Source organism: Neodiprion lecontei, chromosome 7 (assembly GCF_021901455.1).
Source record: "Neodiprion lecontei isolate iyNeoLeco1 chromosome 7, iyNeoLeco1.1, whole genome shotgun sequence".
NCBI lineage: Eukaryota > Metazoa > Arthropoda > Insecta > Hymenoptera > Diprionidae > Neodiprion > Neodiprion lecontei.
Genome location: NC_060266.1, coordinates 3,457,053 through 3,473,299, shown reverse-complemented (window position 1 = coordinate 3,473,299; position 16,247 = coordinate 3,457,053). Strand labels below are relative to the sequence as shown.

General features: G+C 41.1%; 1 protein-coding gene and 1 long non-coding RNA gene across 2 annotated transcripts in view; one reads left to right on the top strand and one right to left on the bottom strand.

Moving 5' to 3' along the window:
• Positions 1-16,247, top strand: part of LOC124295382 — an 89,484-nt gene that overhangs the window by 14,263 nt on the left and 58,974 nt on the right. The gene's annotated exons all lie outside the window — the stretch shown is intronic.
• LOC107224613 (CCA tRNA nucleotidyltransferase 1, mitochondrial) lies at positions 3,562-5,731 on the bottom strand. The gene is made up of 2 exons (XM_015664733.2): positions 5,559-5,731; positions 3,562-4,922 (listed from the first exon to the last, which is right to left on the bottom strand). The coding sequence occupies exons 1-2, from the start codon at positions 5,628-5,630 to the stop codon at positions 3,588-3,590; spliced, it is 1,407 nt and encodes a 468-aa protein (XP_015520219.2). The 5' UTR covers positions 5,631-5,731; the 3' UTR covers positions 3,562-3,587.

Genomic DNA, 16,247 nt, shown 5'->3' with positions numbered 1-16,247 from the left:
CGTGAACGCTCGTACGATGATAACCAGACATCGTGCAGTCTCGAAGTTAGATATCTAAAACAGCATGATGGCTTCTTTCAAAACACCATCAAGACCCATGCCAGATACTGCCGACATGATTTGTCGTTCCGACTCAGTTTCCAACATCAGCACGGATTCTCCAGGACAAAAGAAAAGGTCTTTACTACCTTTTCTGTCTTTGACCCTTCTGGCGTTAGTACCTACTGCCAGTCCTTGAACACCTAATTCTTTTCGTAGATAGTCAAAGGTTATCAATTCGTTGAGTATTGGGATTTTCACTTTGCAATGCGTTGTCTGGTGGTAAAAATCAAACTAATGCAACCAGGCTGACAGCTGGCCGTGTTTTTTCTCGAGTAGATAGTAGAACAGTTATATTATTGATTACGTTGAATCAATTTATGTTACACGAGTAAGCTGAAACCCCAAGAATTACTATTTACCTCTATTAAAACTAAAATATTAGGTTATCCGGTGATAAAATGTCGGCAAAAACCAAGCTCCAACGTCATGATGACATTTTTTAATAGAACATCAGAATTTCTACCTCGATTTTCAGCCCCATACCTCCACCATCCCTTGACGAAGGTACAAAATTTATTATGGATCCAGTTCGAATGACACGATGACGAAAACAGAGTGAATCAAACGGTTTAATAATCCTCCGAAATTTTTCATCTACCTTTGAACCGACTTATGAAGGAAAAGGGAACGTTTCCGCGGCAACGATTTCGAGGTTTATGAAATTGATTTTTAATGAAAGCAGGGGACAAGGGAGGAGGGTTTACTGTGTGCCCGTTGGTTTATATCTGTAGGAAAACAGGGTTGTTGCGCGGCTTTTGGAGCGCAGATTGAAAGTGGTTCGGTCCACCTGTGGTGAGATGAGGCAGCGGCAAGCTCCGTGGGTCCTCTAAGGGGGAGAAAGGAGGACAAAGCATGACGGAAAGAGAGAGAGAGAGAGAGAGAAGGTTGGGCTTAATGCCGTTGGTACACAACCCAGTCTCCTTCTCCGCGGTAACTCGTCTCGGCTCTCTCCGCCTTGGTTTGCTCTTTTGCCAGTCAACATTTGCTTTCGCATTTCCGCCACCGCCATTCCTCCCTGCCCCACCCAAACCACCTTCCTGCTTTTCTTCCGCAAGTCCTCTTGTTTGCAATTAATTATACCATATTAAATGCTCAAGACCATGTCCTTTGAACCGTTTCGTTCGCAACGTCTCATTAAATATAAAGATATTCATAAAAATTTTGTTATTTCTCGGCCAGGGAAAAGACGCCGGAGTTAAGGACCGACGTCCCTTACTGTCAGTTAGGACTTATCGAGTACCTTACCGAAAGCCTTCCAGATGCTGCAGTCAAATCGTTTCGATTCTTAAAGAATTTTTAAACGACTTTTGCAAAGCAAACGTCAATCTTATTACGGAACGTTTAAAGCGTGATCGGTAGGATGGTTCGTTCTTTAACTTTTTTCTACTCCTTTTTCCTGTCGCTCGAAAAATTTGTAACAAATGCGAATTTGAATCTTGGGTAAAGCCTCTAAGTTAAATCCTGATAACTTTTTCTGATCAGAATCTTCCGAACACAATTTAATGTCCTGGAGGAATTCCCGAATCTTCAATGATCCTTATGATCCTCATGGTGCTGCTACAGGCATCGACAATAAGGGATCTTGTAACTTTGTTTCACGTCGAGCTTAATGCTGTTTCGTTCAAATATCAAACAACGAATTCTTTCAACTCTCAAGTTTGATAATTTCGCAATTCACCACTTTGGCTAAAATTCAATCCATTTCTGAGCTGCGCCACTTGAGTCACCGTTTCTTTTTAAAAAACAAAAGAGAAGGAAGTGGTTTTATCAATTTATACCGAAGTCGTTGAAGAATACCGGTAGAGGTACTCACCTACTACTCAGCCCGAAGAAGAATCTAACACCTTTTATATATCGACGATTATGTTGGCATAAGTGGAAGGAGACAAAGTCAATGAAAATCGGTAAGAATTTCAAGACGGCAGAAATTTTCCCCACCGTGAAAAGTATAATATTCTCGACCTTTCAAATGAATCGTGAGATTTGAAACGAATATACCTCCAATGTTACCAAATTTCGGAGCGAACGATGCCTTTGAAGTATAATTCCTTCTTATTCTTTGTACTCAATTTCCTTCGCCTCTTCATCGGTTCAGCATCCGTACTTCGTATTTTATTCATACAAATAAAATTAGAATCTCCCTTTTTGGCTCAGGAGGTTTTATTTCATGTCCATAGGAAGAAAGGCCAGTCGATGAAAGCTCGTCAAAGAAGTCATCTTGCTCTGTCCACTAGGTGAAATAAGAAAGAAGAATATGGGCCGAAAAGGTTGGAGGAGAAGGGAGGAACGGCGATCAAAGCATCGAATAGCGGGCAAAATCTAATTTCCGAAATTCGACTGTAGATCCAATAACAGACGTCGTTCTGGTCTGGTCATTGAAGACATTTGCCGTTTTGATTCGGAATATGTATATCCGGTTTTCAGACCTCGCAGTGGTATTGATAAAAACGGAAATGAAGCCAATTCGCTTCTTTATTCGAATTCCCTTTACCTCTTCTTTTATTCTTTATTCAGAAAATTTATGAAATTTTTTTATATACGAAGCTCATTATTTTATGGCAAATTGGAAATAATATCTTCTGGTGACCTGTGCGAACATATTACTGCTACGATTCGATTCACCTTTGAAAAATGAATCAAAACTGCACTCTGTAAAAAATTCTGTTACAAATTATACTGAAAAGTTTGTCTCTTAGAACGATTTAATGGAACGGAAACTTTTTGGAGAATCCTCAGTAAGCTTATAGAGAATATTTACTAGAGTCGATTTAAAATTCGATGTGAAAAATTCTAGTTGACGTTTATTTAAACCGAGAATTTTTATAAACTTGCCAAGTTTCTAGTCGGTAAAGAAGTTCACCGGACAGATCAAGTCTTGTGTGATAAAAAATGAGGCTTCAGTACATCGCTTCAAAGATGGCACCTCGAGGATTTTATACCTGGTGTTCCAGTACCCTGAACATGATAAGTTAGGGTGCGATTGCTACAGAGGGTTGATACCCTGAGTAGAATTTCGCAGAATTACTGGGGTAAAAAGCGCGAAGCGTCATTCGGTCGGTAAAGGTGAAAATTAGCTTTTCGACATCAAGTGGATGCACGATTTTAATTACAGTATCTTATAAATAATTATTATACGTAATTTCAATATTCGTATTTCACAATATCTTAAAAGGCATTACATTCAAAATACTTTGCATCTATTGGTACAATTTTTTAACAATTTCTCAGATCTCTGTAACATTTTGAAGAACTTGTGAAGAATTTTGCGTGGTTATCAGTACTATAAAAGACCAGTAATTTTTTTATTGTACTCGAAAGGTACTGAATCTCTTGTTAATCTTTCGAATCTTTGGGACAAATTTATTTTCATTCTGCGTCAATTAGCTATTGAAACAGTAAGATGAAACTGTGAGAATTAATTGCAAAGTGGAAAGGAAAGACTAGAACACAAACTCTCGATTATACACAAACAATCTACGAAGTATTTATTTCTGAATATCATCATTAATCTCCTCAACAATATTTGGTACAAGTTTGAGAAGCTCCTCGCGATCCAGTTGAAAGTCGGAATCAATCCACCTCTCCTTGAGCCTGGTGATGACCAACCCCATGAGTTTCCCACCCTTGACATGCTGCCTGAGCTGATCGCCTCCGACGGGGAATCGGGGTGGTTGCCAATCAGCGAACACCCGAAGAAGCTCGAGATCACCTCTGTATCTAAAAAGCTCGCAAACGAACTCTTTGATACCTTGGTTCTTCCCCTTCGGCATGATAACCAGCTTCTGATAAATTTTAAGCGGTTTTTCAGATGGTGTAACGACGCGGTGCTGAACCAGAAACAGAGCAAGGTCTCTGTCGAAGGCGGATAGCTTCAGTCTACCATGGAGCAACATAACCTCCTCCTGATCCTTCAGGAGCGCCGATATGAGGCTGATGGCTCTAAGACGAACGCCGTTTTCTTCGGCGCGTTTGTGGACCTCGAGGAAGGCCGCAACGTCGGGCTTTTCGGGGAGACCGATGTGCCTGGAAAGCTCGCACTCGATCATCTTCGTGGTTAGCTCAACGGGGAACCTTCCTGCCATTATCTTGTGCCACTCGGTCCAAATCCGTTCACCAGCGACGCGATCGAGACCCTGAACATTCCGGCGAATGGCCTGGAGGGTCGCGGCGTCATGAACGTCAGGATTTTCGGCGATGCGACCGTAGAATCGGAAGTACCTCAGGATCCTGAGGTAGTCCTCCTGGATCCTGGTCTCTGCATTACCGACGAAGGCGATTCGCCGCTTTTTCAGATCCTCGTAGCCGAAGAAGTAGTCGTAGACCGTTCCGTCCAGCCCGAGAAACATCGAGTTTATCGTTAGGTCCCGACGATTCGCGTCGAGCTTCCAATCCTTCGTGAATTCAACCTTGGCGTGACGCCCGTCTGTCGCTACGTCGATTCTCAGGGTTGTTATCTCGAAGTTCTCAGCGTCGTTTATACGCGATGTTATCGTACCGTGTTGCTCGCCCTTCATGTTTATCATACGGATCTCCTCCTTTGTGAACATATCCTTCATCTCGTTTGGCGTAGCCGTCGTCGCAAAGTCCAAGTCCTTAGGTCGGATACCCATCAGGATGTCCCGCACCGCTCCGCCCGCTATTCGGATCTCGTAGTTATACTTCTCGAAGAGACCCGCTAGTGTCTTCAATTCCGGCGTGAATATCGTTCGGAATTCAGGCGTATCGAGCTTCATTATTACCGGGTCATCCCGCGATGCTGGGGCCTGTTCTCCTTCCATTTTTGACGCCTTCCAACGCTCCGCCGAGTAACTCGTCGCCCCCTGAAATCATTGAGGTAAATTTATTGCTGGCCTTCTTGTTTAAAGATCGAAAGTTAGGTTAGGTGTAAAAAAGACCGCCAAATCGATTATGTCATTACTGTTATGGTCAGGAATCATTCTGATTCGAAATCGCGCCAGAATTTTCAAATTTCTAAGTGGTTTTTTTTTTTTCTTTTTTTCTTGGGCGAAAAACGAATAACGAAATACGCTTTGGTGTTCTGATGGCACTGCATAAAAGATAAAATTAGGTTAAAATCGAATTTCTAATAACTGATACATTGAAGAAAAATTTAGTAAAATACAGAAAAATTCAAATACACGAACTAAACACAAGAATAGAATTTCAAAAGCATATAATAACGATATTTGTGAGTCTAAGATCTGGATGTAATATTAAGTTATGTTGAAAACGAAAAAAACAACTAGCGGACGACGGTTGGAAGGATAATATTTATTTACTGTGATTTAATTAAAGATGAGTTAATTGTTTTTAACAGTGATTGGGTTAGCTTAGCTTTTAGGTTATAGCTTGCGGTTAACACCTTGCGACAGTAAATCTAAAGTAACAACAGAGCTTATTCTAACCTAAAACTTGTCATGCCGCATACCGACTAGTAAATATGATATAAAACTTACGCGAGTCGGGACGCGACGTGAAGAATGTTTGAGATATTTTATGTATTTTACAAACGAACAAGTGATTATCATGGTTGAATAGAATTCAACCAACTTCCATTGTTTCGCGTTACGTTCTTCAGAAAACTTGTGTAAAATCTCTGGGATTTGTCAAGTTACCGAAGCTCGAAGCGTCGAGCGAGAAACACGAGATTCTGCAAAGTTGACAGGAGATGGCGCCATGCGTACGTTTTCATATTTCGAACGATTCGAACGCGTACCGCGTCGGTAACACAGCATTCTTAACTTATTGCTAAAGGCTGTACTTAAATTAATTACGTAACGTATTTAGGATCACCTTTTACCTCACCTTTCTCATGTAACAAACCGTAAAAAAAAAAAATAAAATCCTCCTAACCTTTACATTGTACGTCATTTTTTAATTCTCTAAAATTTCTGGTCATCTTTAAGCAAACTCCAATAAGATTAAATTGGCTGATCTTATGCCAAAAATCGCCAAAGGCAAAGTCGGCAAACTCTAGCGCGTAATGTTTAATTCAAAATTGTTTTTTGCTATCACCGTAAACTTTCATTTTTATTTAACTCTACACTGAGATAGATGTTTAGTTCCGGTTACCGCTCAGTTCTTAACTATTTTCATTTTTACCAAAATCGCAAAATATAATTCTAGATAGAAAATGGATATTAGTTTTCTAGCTGTTACCAGAAAGTTTAGTATCCGTTACTATTCTTTCTCAATACGATCACTGTTGCTATATTTTCTTGCAACTGTTGCGAAAATTTAATGCTTGCGCAAGAATAAATTGACGTTAAAGCCTTGTTTAGCTAAAAAAGTAGAGTAAACCTCACAAACTGATTTTGCGTTGTAATTACCAAAAAAGGATCGGCGATAGCGCAAAATGGTTAGGCGTACCTCGTTTTTCGTAATCCCAACAATATTCTAACAGTTTTTTTAACGATACCTGTTTTACTGAATTTTTCTAGTTACTGTAACAAATGAAATTTTTCTCAGTGCATGTATACGGATCGTGGCGATGCGATGTGGCGTTAGAGAGGTTATTTTGTGGGTATAAGCAGACACGGGGGTAGATAGGTTTGGTGGGTGGCTTGACCCTAAATAAATCATTATGCAATTATAAATTCATGCCGTATCTCTCAGCGGTTAGATAATAATTAAATAGGCATTATTCCTTGCGGTCGACCTCTGTGGGATGGCACTCGCTGATAGGGATCTTTATTATTCAGTGGTGTGTCGCGTTCTACCGTTCGCACCAGCTAGCTAAGGGTTACACGTAACGAAAGATTCGAACAAAACCCGCATTCGAACAAATTTCAATCCGTCGTTTTTCCTAGTCTCGTATTCGCGAATGGACCTAATTTTTTACTCAACAATCTATATAAATTTCATAAATATTCTCAATTAGTTAAAAAATGAACAATTTTTACGGAAAAAAAAAAACAACTTTCAACCAATTTGTCATTCATTTGTGATTTTAGGTCACTTTAATAATTCAATTTTTGCTAATGGCAGTGAAGTTTTGCATTATGTTGCTTTTTTGGCGATTATCAAACAATTCGTCATTGTTTTTTTCGACTTTGGTAGAACCGTAGACATGCTTCTAGTTTTTTCTCTATTATCGATCACTTTCGATATTTTTGAAACTATTTTCAACAATCGTTTCGTTGCACATTTTTTCATTATCAATGATTTTCAACGATTTTCAAACAGTTTCCAACCATTTTCGGCTATACTGTGATTCAATTCCTGTGAATATTCTTCTCCTCGTTGTTCTCTACCATTTTAAATAAACAATTACAAATTCTCGGTACGACATACAAAATATTTCTTTACAAATCTGTTAAAACCATAGAATTGCCAGAAAAGAATTATATGGAATAAGATTTTTGATGAAACGTTAAAGTTTCAAAAGAAAACTTAAAAAAAAATAAATAAAAATATGTTTTGATCGTACCCGAGGGTTGTTCTCATCTTTTGCTGGGACGCGCGACGTGCAGAGTACTGTGAGGACAAAGTATGTAAGGGAAACCGGACCGGGTACACAACATGGAGCAGGCAAACGTAGGATATAGGGTCCATCCTTATCTGAGAATAGCAGGCACCCACCCTGCAGACGGGGCGACCACCCCTTACAACGTCCGCGAGGTGCAGAAACCACCAGGGTGTCTCGAGTCATCCGCGGGAAAGCGCCATGATGGATCGGCCATATTGCTGAAAACAGTTCTCGACCAGGACGCGATAAAAATTGCGTTTAAACGCCGGCCAAACAGCTGCTAAAATCAGATTTGAACCTTTCTCAGGATACGTCATTCACCAGAAATGGAAGATGTACGTAGAGAATGAAGTAGATTTATAAAGTGAATTCCGGAGGATAGATCAGTGATTTTCGCAACTGAAAATTTGGAATCTTGATATGGTTTTTAATAGATACCTTATGGAGGTAATTTGACTATCATTTAACAACACAGAATGGCACGGTTAGAGTGAATGAGTTTAAGTCATTGAGTGATTATAACATGTCATGAGGGCGAAAACAATATGAAAATTTATATACATCTTGAGGTAAGATTGAAATTTATTCTGATATTTTTTATTTGTAAAAATAATGATTTTTAAAGCTGCTATAGTCGATCTTCCAAAGTATTTCTAAAAACAGCGTCTTGTGGCGAGCCAGATATTTCCGGACTGAATCATCGGAAATGGAAATACAAAAAAGATTTAGTTAATACAAGGTGTTGTCTGGTCTATGATCTAAGGAGTAAACAGAATATTAACAAGTAACAAAACGGTGGCTTCACAAAAAAAAAATTTCGATTTTCCATAAAAATTTTCGCCTCAATTTGTCTATAAAATGGAAAATATTTATCGGTGAGAAAAAATCTTCGATCAACGACTGAAAAGTATATTCATAAAGCTTGTGTAAAAATTTTGAGACCGATCGTTTGAACCGTTTCCGAGAAATCTTTCTCACCGACTTTGCAAACATGGATTTTAGAAAAACGCGTTCAAAGTTTCAAAATCACTTTCAGACGCTCTGGGAAGAATGTTTGTTGGACCGACATGAAATTTTCTGTGTCGTACATAAATTACGAAAATGAAATTTAAACATAAATCGCTTTTTGCAAAATCCTGACTGGGGAAAATCCCCTTGACTTAAACAGTAATCTCTAATTACTTCCGCAGAAAAATTTCTAGGTTAAGTTACGGGCTTTGAATGGTGTTGGTGAGGCCGAGAATGAGAGCTACTGTTATCACTGACTTCTGAGCGTGACGCTACATTCTCGTACGAGATTCTCAGGGAGCCTCATATGTTTTATATTCCAAGTATATCCACCCTGGCGTCACAGCGCTGCCCCGGGACCGATAATACGTATTTTATGGTCTACCCTCGGCAATCTCTGGCCATGCACCCCGAATGATTTTGGTTATATATTATATTATACGGTACCCAAAGTTTCGACGCAACGAATATGGTGATCCTCGCTCTTGATTTCAGTCCGCACGTTGACCTCTGGGTGCTTGAAGAATTTATGCTGATTGATTTTTTACGCCTGTTTACTTCCACTGAGAGTCTAGTGGCATTGAACAGTACAAAAAACTGAGTTGAGGTCGCGAGGCTAGAGTGTTAAAAAAAAAAAAAAAAACTTCCGCTAGTCTCTCCGTTTCGTAGATTCCAAATTTGGAATTCGAGACTTCGCTCCACGTCGAAATCGCGGATTATTACTGTCGAAATTCCGTTCTCAAAAATGTCCGCAATGTTCCTTCAACTCGAATCACCCGGTGCTGTTTCATCCTTTCCAAATTATTTCACAATTGTTAATATTCATTCCGTGATGATCCTGATGCAAATTAACAGCCCGAAGGATGATACGAGAATATCTATCGGGGTAATGGCAAGGACTGCGATCAGTGCGAAAGTGTCGTGAAGAGTCTTGAGCAGGAGTGAAGAGAGTACGTGAGTCAGTCCGTCCATCTGTCGTAACCCAGGTGCTGCAAAAAAAAAAAAGCACCGACGTCTCGAGCTCCTCTCTTTTCCTGCGTATCTACCTCCATGTAATTCTTATCACATCTCACGGACGGTGAAGATATTATGAATACGCAATACCGGCACGCCATATCTCGAATTTATAAACGCGCCAGCAGCTCGCATTGCGAAAGGTGTTTGCGCGTCTCTTTGGCAACGCATTACGCTCTCAACGCGGCCTAGAATCCGAAGACCCATAAAGCCTGGCCATGATTGCTGTTCAAGGTTCCGTCGATGCTGAGTTACGCCCTTGCTCCGGACCCTCCTAAGTGGTCTAGACTCTTGAAGCACCCGGTCGGGTCGCCGAAACGACGTGGTTGACAAATCAGCTCAGCTCCGTTATTGCTAAAAAATTTCCCAACCTTTTAGCGTGGTTCGATAAGAGAGCTTGTAGTCATTGCATATCCAGTGCAGACTTGATGGTTTCGCGAATCATCCGTACGTCGAGTAGTGAAAATCCGCGAGGGATAATTTCACCATCATCTGAGAAGTTGCACCACCGTCTGATTATACTCGAAAATAACTGACAGTCGGATCGGCCAAGTGGCACGCTTAATACTCAACCGGTTATACAGACTGGATCCAAACGAAGAACCGAGTGAAACGAAAGTCATTCCTGAGCATTGTCTCGCCTACTCGTATAATTCCTCTGCAGCAAGCGACTGAAAAAGAAATTTTTCAATAAACTTCATCCAATTCATCCTCCATTCTTTTCATCTCGTACGCGGTCGTATCGTGATCGTAGTCGTCGGGGTGAAGCTTTCCGGTCTGTGTCCTTTGCACCACGTTGCGTAGTTTGGAAACTTGCGGAAGGATTCGCATCCACGTTTTCATCGTCCCGCCTGGATTTTGGTTACGTCTCCGGATTCGGCGCTGCTTGGACAGGACATCGTCGGTTCGCCTTTTGGAAGGCGAAGCCGAGACGCGTTCCTAAGACAGAAATAAGAACCGCGGTGAAGAATGGACCACCCATGTCGAGATGCTTCGTCTCGCACACCGCGGTCCGGTCCTCGGATCCACTCAACTCCACTCTCAAGTGCTCTTCGCACGTACCAACCGGCCGCCACCATCCGTGGCACTCCATCAGAACGGACCACGGAACCACAGGGACCTGGAATGACACTGTGACGTGCACTTTGCCGAGCTGTATCTGGCCGCGGTACACCGACCCTCCAGACTCCAGTGTCCTGGCCAGTCTCTGTCAGGACGAGACGACCCGATCGCCGAGTCAATTCAGACATTCGATCACCCGCACGGAATCTCTCAGGGATCCAAGAGCAATAAAATGTTCGTATTTATTATGGATTCTTCATTCTAATGCGTCAGGCTACGATCTGGTTAACTTAAAAGTTGACACTGTGGTTTCAATTTCTAGTCAGAAGAGTTCAACTTTGCTTCTGCAATTCCTTCAGTGGAATATCGATCTTCTCGATCAGAATTAGGTATCGTTTCCATATAGTACTGAATTTTCTATACAACCTGGTCATGACGACATTGAGAGTTAAGAGATTTAGATCACACAATCCCAACAACTCAAGGGAAGAGAAAATAGATACAACATGGAATTCAAATTTGGTTTATGAATATCGATTCCACAATCAGGGTCGGTAGATTTTCCTGACTAAACTCACCCTGAGGAACATTTCAGGATTGTTTCGCCCAGTTGCAGCACTACTTCCGGATAGAGACTGTAACCACACTGTTGTAACAGTTCGGCGGGAATGAATCCTGTGCAAACTCCAACATCGTGTGTCCAGCAGTCGAAGGTTTCGCATGGGCACAGAATAACGATAATTCCCTGTTTCAAGTTAGCGTTTCGAGGAATTGTTTGGGAAAGACGGGATCGTAGTTCTGGTCATCGTGTGTGGTCCGTGGGTCCTCGACTCTCTCCGCGAGGCTGTTCATCGTCCGTTTGCATCCTACGACCCGGGGAGGTGCTAATCACCCGGTATCCGCAGCTACCGTAAGCCGCACGAGGACCGGGACGGAGGGACTCGGTCCCGAAGGCTCGGACTGGGACCAGCGCCAAACGGCCACAACCGGCCCTTCAATTAGTATACACCTACCCGAGGCCCGGCCATAGACCACGCTTTATTCCATTTTCGAGGCCCAGGCTCGACACCTACGACGTTGCGTTACCATTCGTTTCTCCTCCACGATGCAGCATTTATTATAAGCACCTACTCCGCAGACGTTCAACGGATGCAGCATCTGTATAATGTGTATTCTGTGTATACTGTACACATCCGAGAGCAGGGAAAGCTTTGTTCTATTATGAAGATGAAGCTGAAGTGATTTTGAGTCACACTCCTGGCGCGGACCGGCCTTTCCAACTAACCGAGACCAACCATGGTGTCCAGTGAAAAAATCCGTAACAGATTCAAGGACATTTCCAGGAAATTTCAAGGATATTCAGGAACAATAAAAAATACACCAAAATGACGATTATGGTGTATAAAGTTCTTTCTTCTAACAAAACGTGACCGCGAAAAATATATTTTACTCAATCTGTGTATCACAGTTTTTTTTCTTAGGACCAATGCTTCGTAAAATTTAGAAATAGAATATTTCCAGGACACGAAATAAATTCAAGGATGTTTACAGGACCACTGGACACCATTCCAACGTGGTCAAAACTAGTTCAGTTACTGTAACTAATGGGGAATTTATTTTAGTTGTATCATAATGATTCATGGAATTACATGACGATTATTGCGAATCGTCCGAATATCGTGTAGGTTACATTTCTTAACTTTGTCCATTAACATCTGCTACATGAACACTACTTTCCACACACATAGTTCGTTTTGTGAACACTGATGGGAACAGTAGGTACCTACATGAGTCAGGATGTAACGTATGTATATAAGAAAGAAAATGGATGAACTTCATAAACGTGGAGATTCAGAAGGGGGAAACAGTTGACCAAAAAAAGGTGAGAGCAAAGTTCGGATTGCGCTTTTTCGTTCTGACTGGCCACTCAACGGCGATGATACCGAACGGTGTTGGCGGATCCTCATCTATTTGTCCGGTGTAAACTTTGTTTTTGCAAATAGAATTGCACCGGTTGTTCCGCGGTTCGTCCGTCTCCCTCGCTCTTCAAATCCATCATCGCCCTTCGGTGAGTTACAGCTGACACGGAGGCGGATGTGTGAACCAACATGAACTGCAGCATAGATCGTGCCCAAGCCCAAGACGATACAAGAGTCGTGGGAGCCTGCGGACCTCATGTGCCTCTTTTATGGTTCAGTCAGGGCTCTTAATTACGTGATAATTAATTCGGGGGCTACCGTGTGCAACACTGCACTACGAGGTGAGCAACAACGCTCCAGGCTCGGTACCCTACAAGATGAGACGGAGGAAGAACTGAACGAGGAGAAAGGACGGATCGGGTCAGAGAACCGAGAGTTCTTCGTCATTCCACATCGATTTACGAAAGGGTTTGAAAAAATGAAGTATTCAGGTATGGATAACTCAATGTGGTGATATTTTGACGATTGAACTGCGGAGACCAAACTCTTGGAAACCATTTTTAAAATGGATTATTGAGCACTGCTTATATTCCACTCCCGACTGACCGAATAATATTGTCATTGCAATAAACGGAACGAATGTTTGTGGAAGGGATGAAGAGAGTTTCAGCTACGAGGGCTGGCGACTCTCTTGAACTAAGTTATAAGAACACCTCGGCTAGCCACTGTCGCTGACCTTGAATCCAGCGGTCTGGCCCTCATCCAAGGACATCAAAATCACCTCCAGAATATTTCGGGCATTCTCAGTTCTTTCACGCGGTACTGGATGGATAGTCGCCTCGCTACCGGCTCTATTTCCAGTCACTACGAAGAGCATTCCCTTGACTATGCATGTCGTATGCGGTGGCTTGTGATTCGCGTTCTTTCGCTATCTTCTTCTCTCTCTCTCCCTCTCTCGCGTTCCATGTTGACTGCAAATATTTGCGACGTCATACACCAGCCACCCTGCAGCCCCGGACTTTCCGACCCGTTATCCTCATCCTCCTTCTCGTCGTGGTGCATTAAAAATTATTATACGAACACCTCTCGCCTCGCTTCGTGTATGAATGCTTGTTTCAGAGATTTCGATAAATCAACCTCAAGGTGTTTTAACATGCGAACTAATTTTTCCTTTCTCCCTTTTTTAAAAGGGTTGTCGCGACTCGAGTCACGAGACGTACTCTTGGGGTGTTTGTCATTCTTTCGACTGATCGTCTCGCAGGTGATTGGAAACGTTAAGATCTTAACCCTAATTGATCAAACTTCGGTAGAATCGCATAACGGTTATACAAGGTGAAATTCATCCCGTTCTCCAAACAATTAATATCCTGCTTTAACAATGAGTTCTAAAAATCTGGAAAAAAAAAATTTATGCACTGTTTAAGGTTGCAGAAGAACTTCTCTCTCAGTTTTCCTAGCCAAAATTGCTTGTCGTTATATTGTAAAACATCGGCAAAGTTGAGGTAACGAAAAAATCGCGTCATTTACGACGAAAACGTGCCCCCCCCCCCCCCCCCGTCAAAATTAATTTCGAAAAAGAAAAAAAAAACTATGAAAGTCTGTTCCTGAAACGTTATATTTTAATAAGAAACCTAACCGAATATTGTCCGTTCAAAAAAGTATACATGTTTTGAAGATTAAGACTGCCAAAAATGTCGTAAAAATCAAATCACAACACTTTATTCAGTGCACAACACTCAATAATTGTATTTTCAATGTCCAGCCTTTGTGTCATCAGTAACGAAAGGTTGGAAATCAAAATTTTCGCAAAATCATCCAGATTTCAGTAAAAACAGGAAAATTTCCGGTATTTCCATGTTATACCTACAGACATTTCGCAATATTATTCAATATCGATTAAAGCAACCGGATCTGCCGTTTTCTGTTTCCGCGACGGGCCGTTTCCGGTCCGTGATTATTATCATTATACTTCTACATATGGGTGCGGGGGATCGGGGAAATCCGGGATGGTTGGTAAAGTTAGTTTCTGGCTATACACACCATAGGACAGTGAATCTCTCTCTCTCTCTCTCTCTCTCTATCTCTCTCTCCTATTCTCTCTTCTCTCTGTGTGCTTTTAATTTACCGGGCGGCAGGCAAATGTTTGCACCTTACCATCCCTCCGCCCCCAACACCCGCCGATCCCGATCCCGATTCCCTCCACCCTCCCATATATAACGGCGCCGGATTCACCTCGGATATCTGCCACCCCCGATTCACCCTCAGCCCCTATGCCGCGGATATATCGACTGATTCTGACCACCCTACGCGATCCGATACCTGGACGGTGTAACGGATTGTTGGTTAATACGTTGAAACCCGTTGTCGTTGTTTTTATCATAATAATATTAATAATAATAATAACAATAATATTAATAATTATTGTTATTATACACATCGCTCGACTAATGACACTTTTAATTATACAAATGGAGCCGCAGCTTGCCGAACCTTTCGTGCAAACAACGGTTGGCAAAAAAAAGGAAATAAATCAAAAAATGCGGAAGATGAAGCGTACGGATGTCGAAACTAAAAGACAAAGAAACCCTTTTTTTCTTTCTTTTCGATCCAACGATAAATAGACGCTCCATTTTTATCCTGTGCAAATGGATGAGTATTTTTGAAAAAAACATTTTCATGCTAGACACTTGTGTTAGTTCCTTTTTTTTTCTTCTTCTTCTTTGAGCTTTGATAAAATTCGTTTTCATTATTCACAAGATTTAATACAGTTAACGAATAATTAACTAAATGACTCAGCTAATGGGAAACAAACGGATTTGTAAACATTCGTTGTATAAAAATTCTGTGAGATAGTTTCGACGTGTCTTTTTTGGAATTGGAGCAATCTTTTTGGAATTGAAAATATCTTCAAGATATTCATTCATTCTTCAATTGCGAATAAAACATTGGATGATAATTTAAATTTCAATCAATTCACAGTCTCACAATTGATCTGTTTTTTTTTTTTTTTTTTTTTTTATCAACAGATCGACAGCAGTGTAAACAAAAATTGATTTATCATTCGCGTTATTTTTTTAACTTTGAAAAAGTTTTTCGAATCACCGTAACATTTTATCAATAGACGTCTGCTAATTTATATCGCTGACTTATTCAATGTATTGATGATCAATAAACGGGGGTTTAAAAAATTTAACCAAAAGATTCGAGTGACTTTCAGTCGTCTTATGATTTACGAATGATTGATAACTCATCGGTAGAAGTTCTCATCATTTCACAAGTCCTGTAACGACTTTTACTTGGCGTATTTTTATTCGACTTTAATGAAAAAATAGAGAAGCGAAAGGCGGCTTAGGAATATGAAAAATCGCCAAGGCTTCTACGAGTCGTTTTTTTCTTTTTTTTTTCATGGTTTTTCAGGATCCGTAGAAGCTTTCAACGAGGCAAATGAACCGACGTGAAGTCATCGACAAGTGACCGACACGGTGGAGGAAAAGTGCATAGTTAAATAAGTATACCTGTGTATTCTATATCCACATGCATTCCGTCGCACGGAATTGGTATGAATCGGATAGCTCTACGTTGCAGGGATGTCCTAACGGTGGCTTTTTAATAAATGGAATAAAAACGAGATCAAATATTTAATGAGACAATATTTGAGCGGACATACGTTATAT

Excerpts from the sequence above, each read along its gene's own strand:
- LOC107224613 (XM_015664733.2), bottom strand. The coding sequence starts at position 5,630 with ATGATAATCACTTGTTCGTTTGTAAAATACATAAAATATCTCAAACAT. Across the intron at positions 4,923-5,558 it reads CACGTCGCGTCCCGACTCGC|GGGGCGACGAGTTACTCGGC; the intron begins GTAAGTTTTATA and ends CAATGATTTCAG.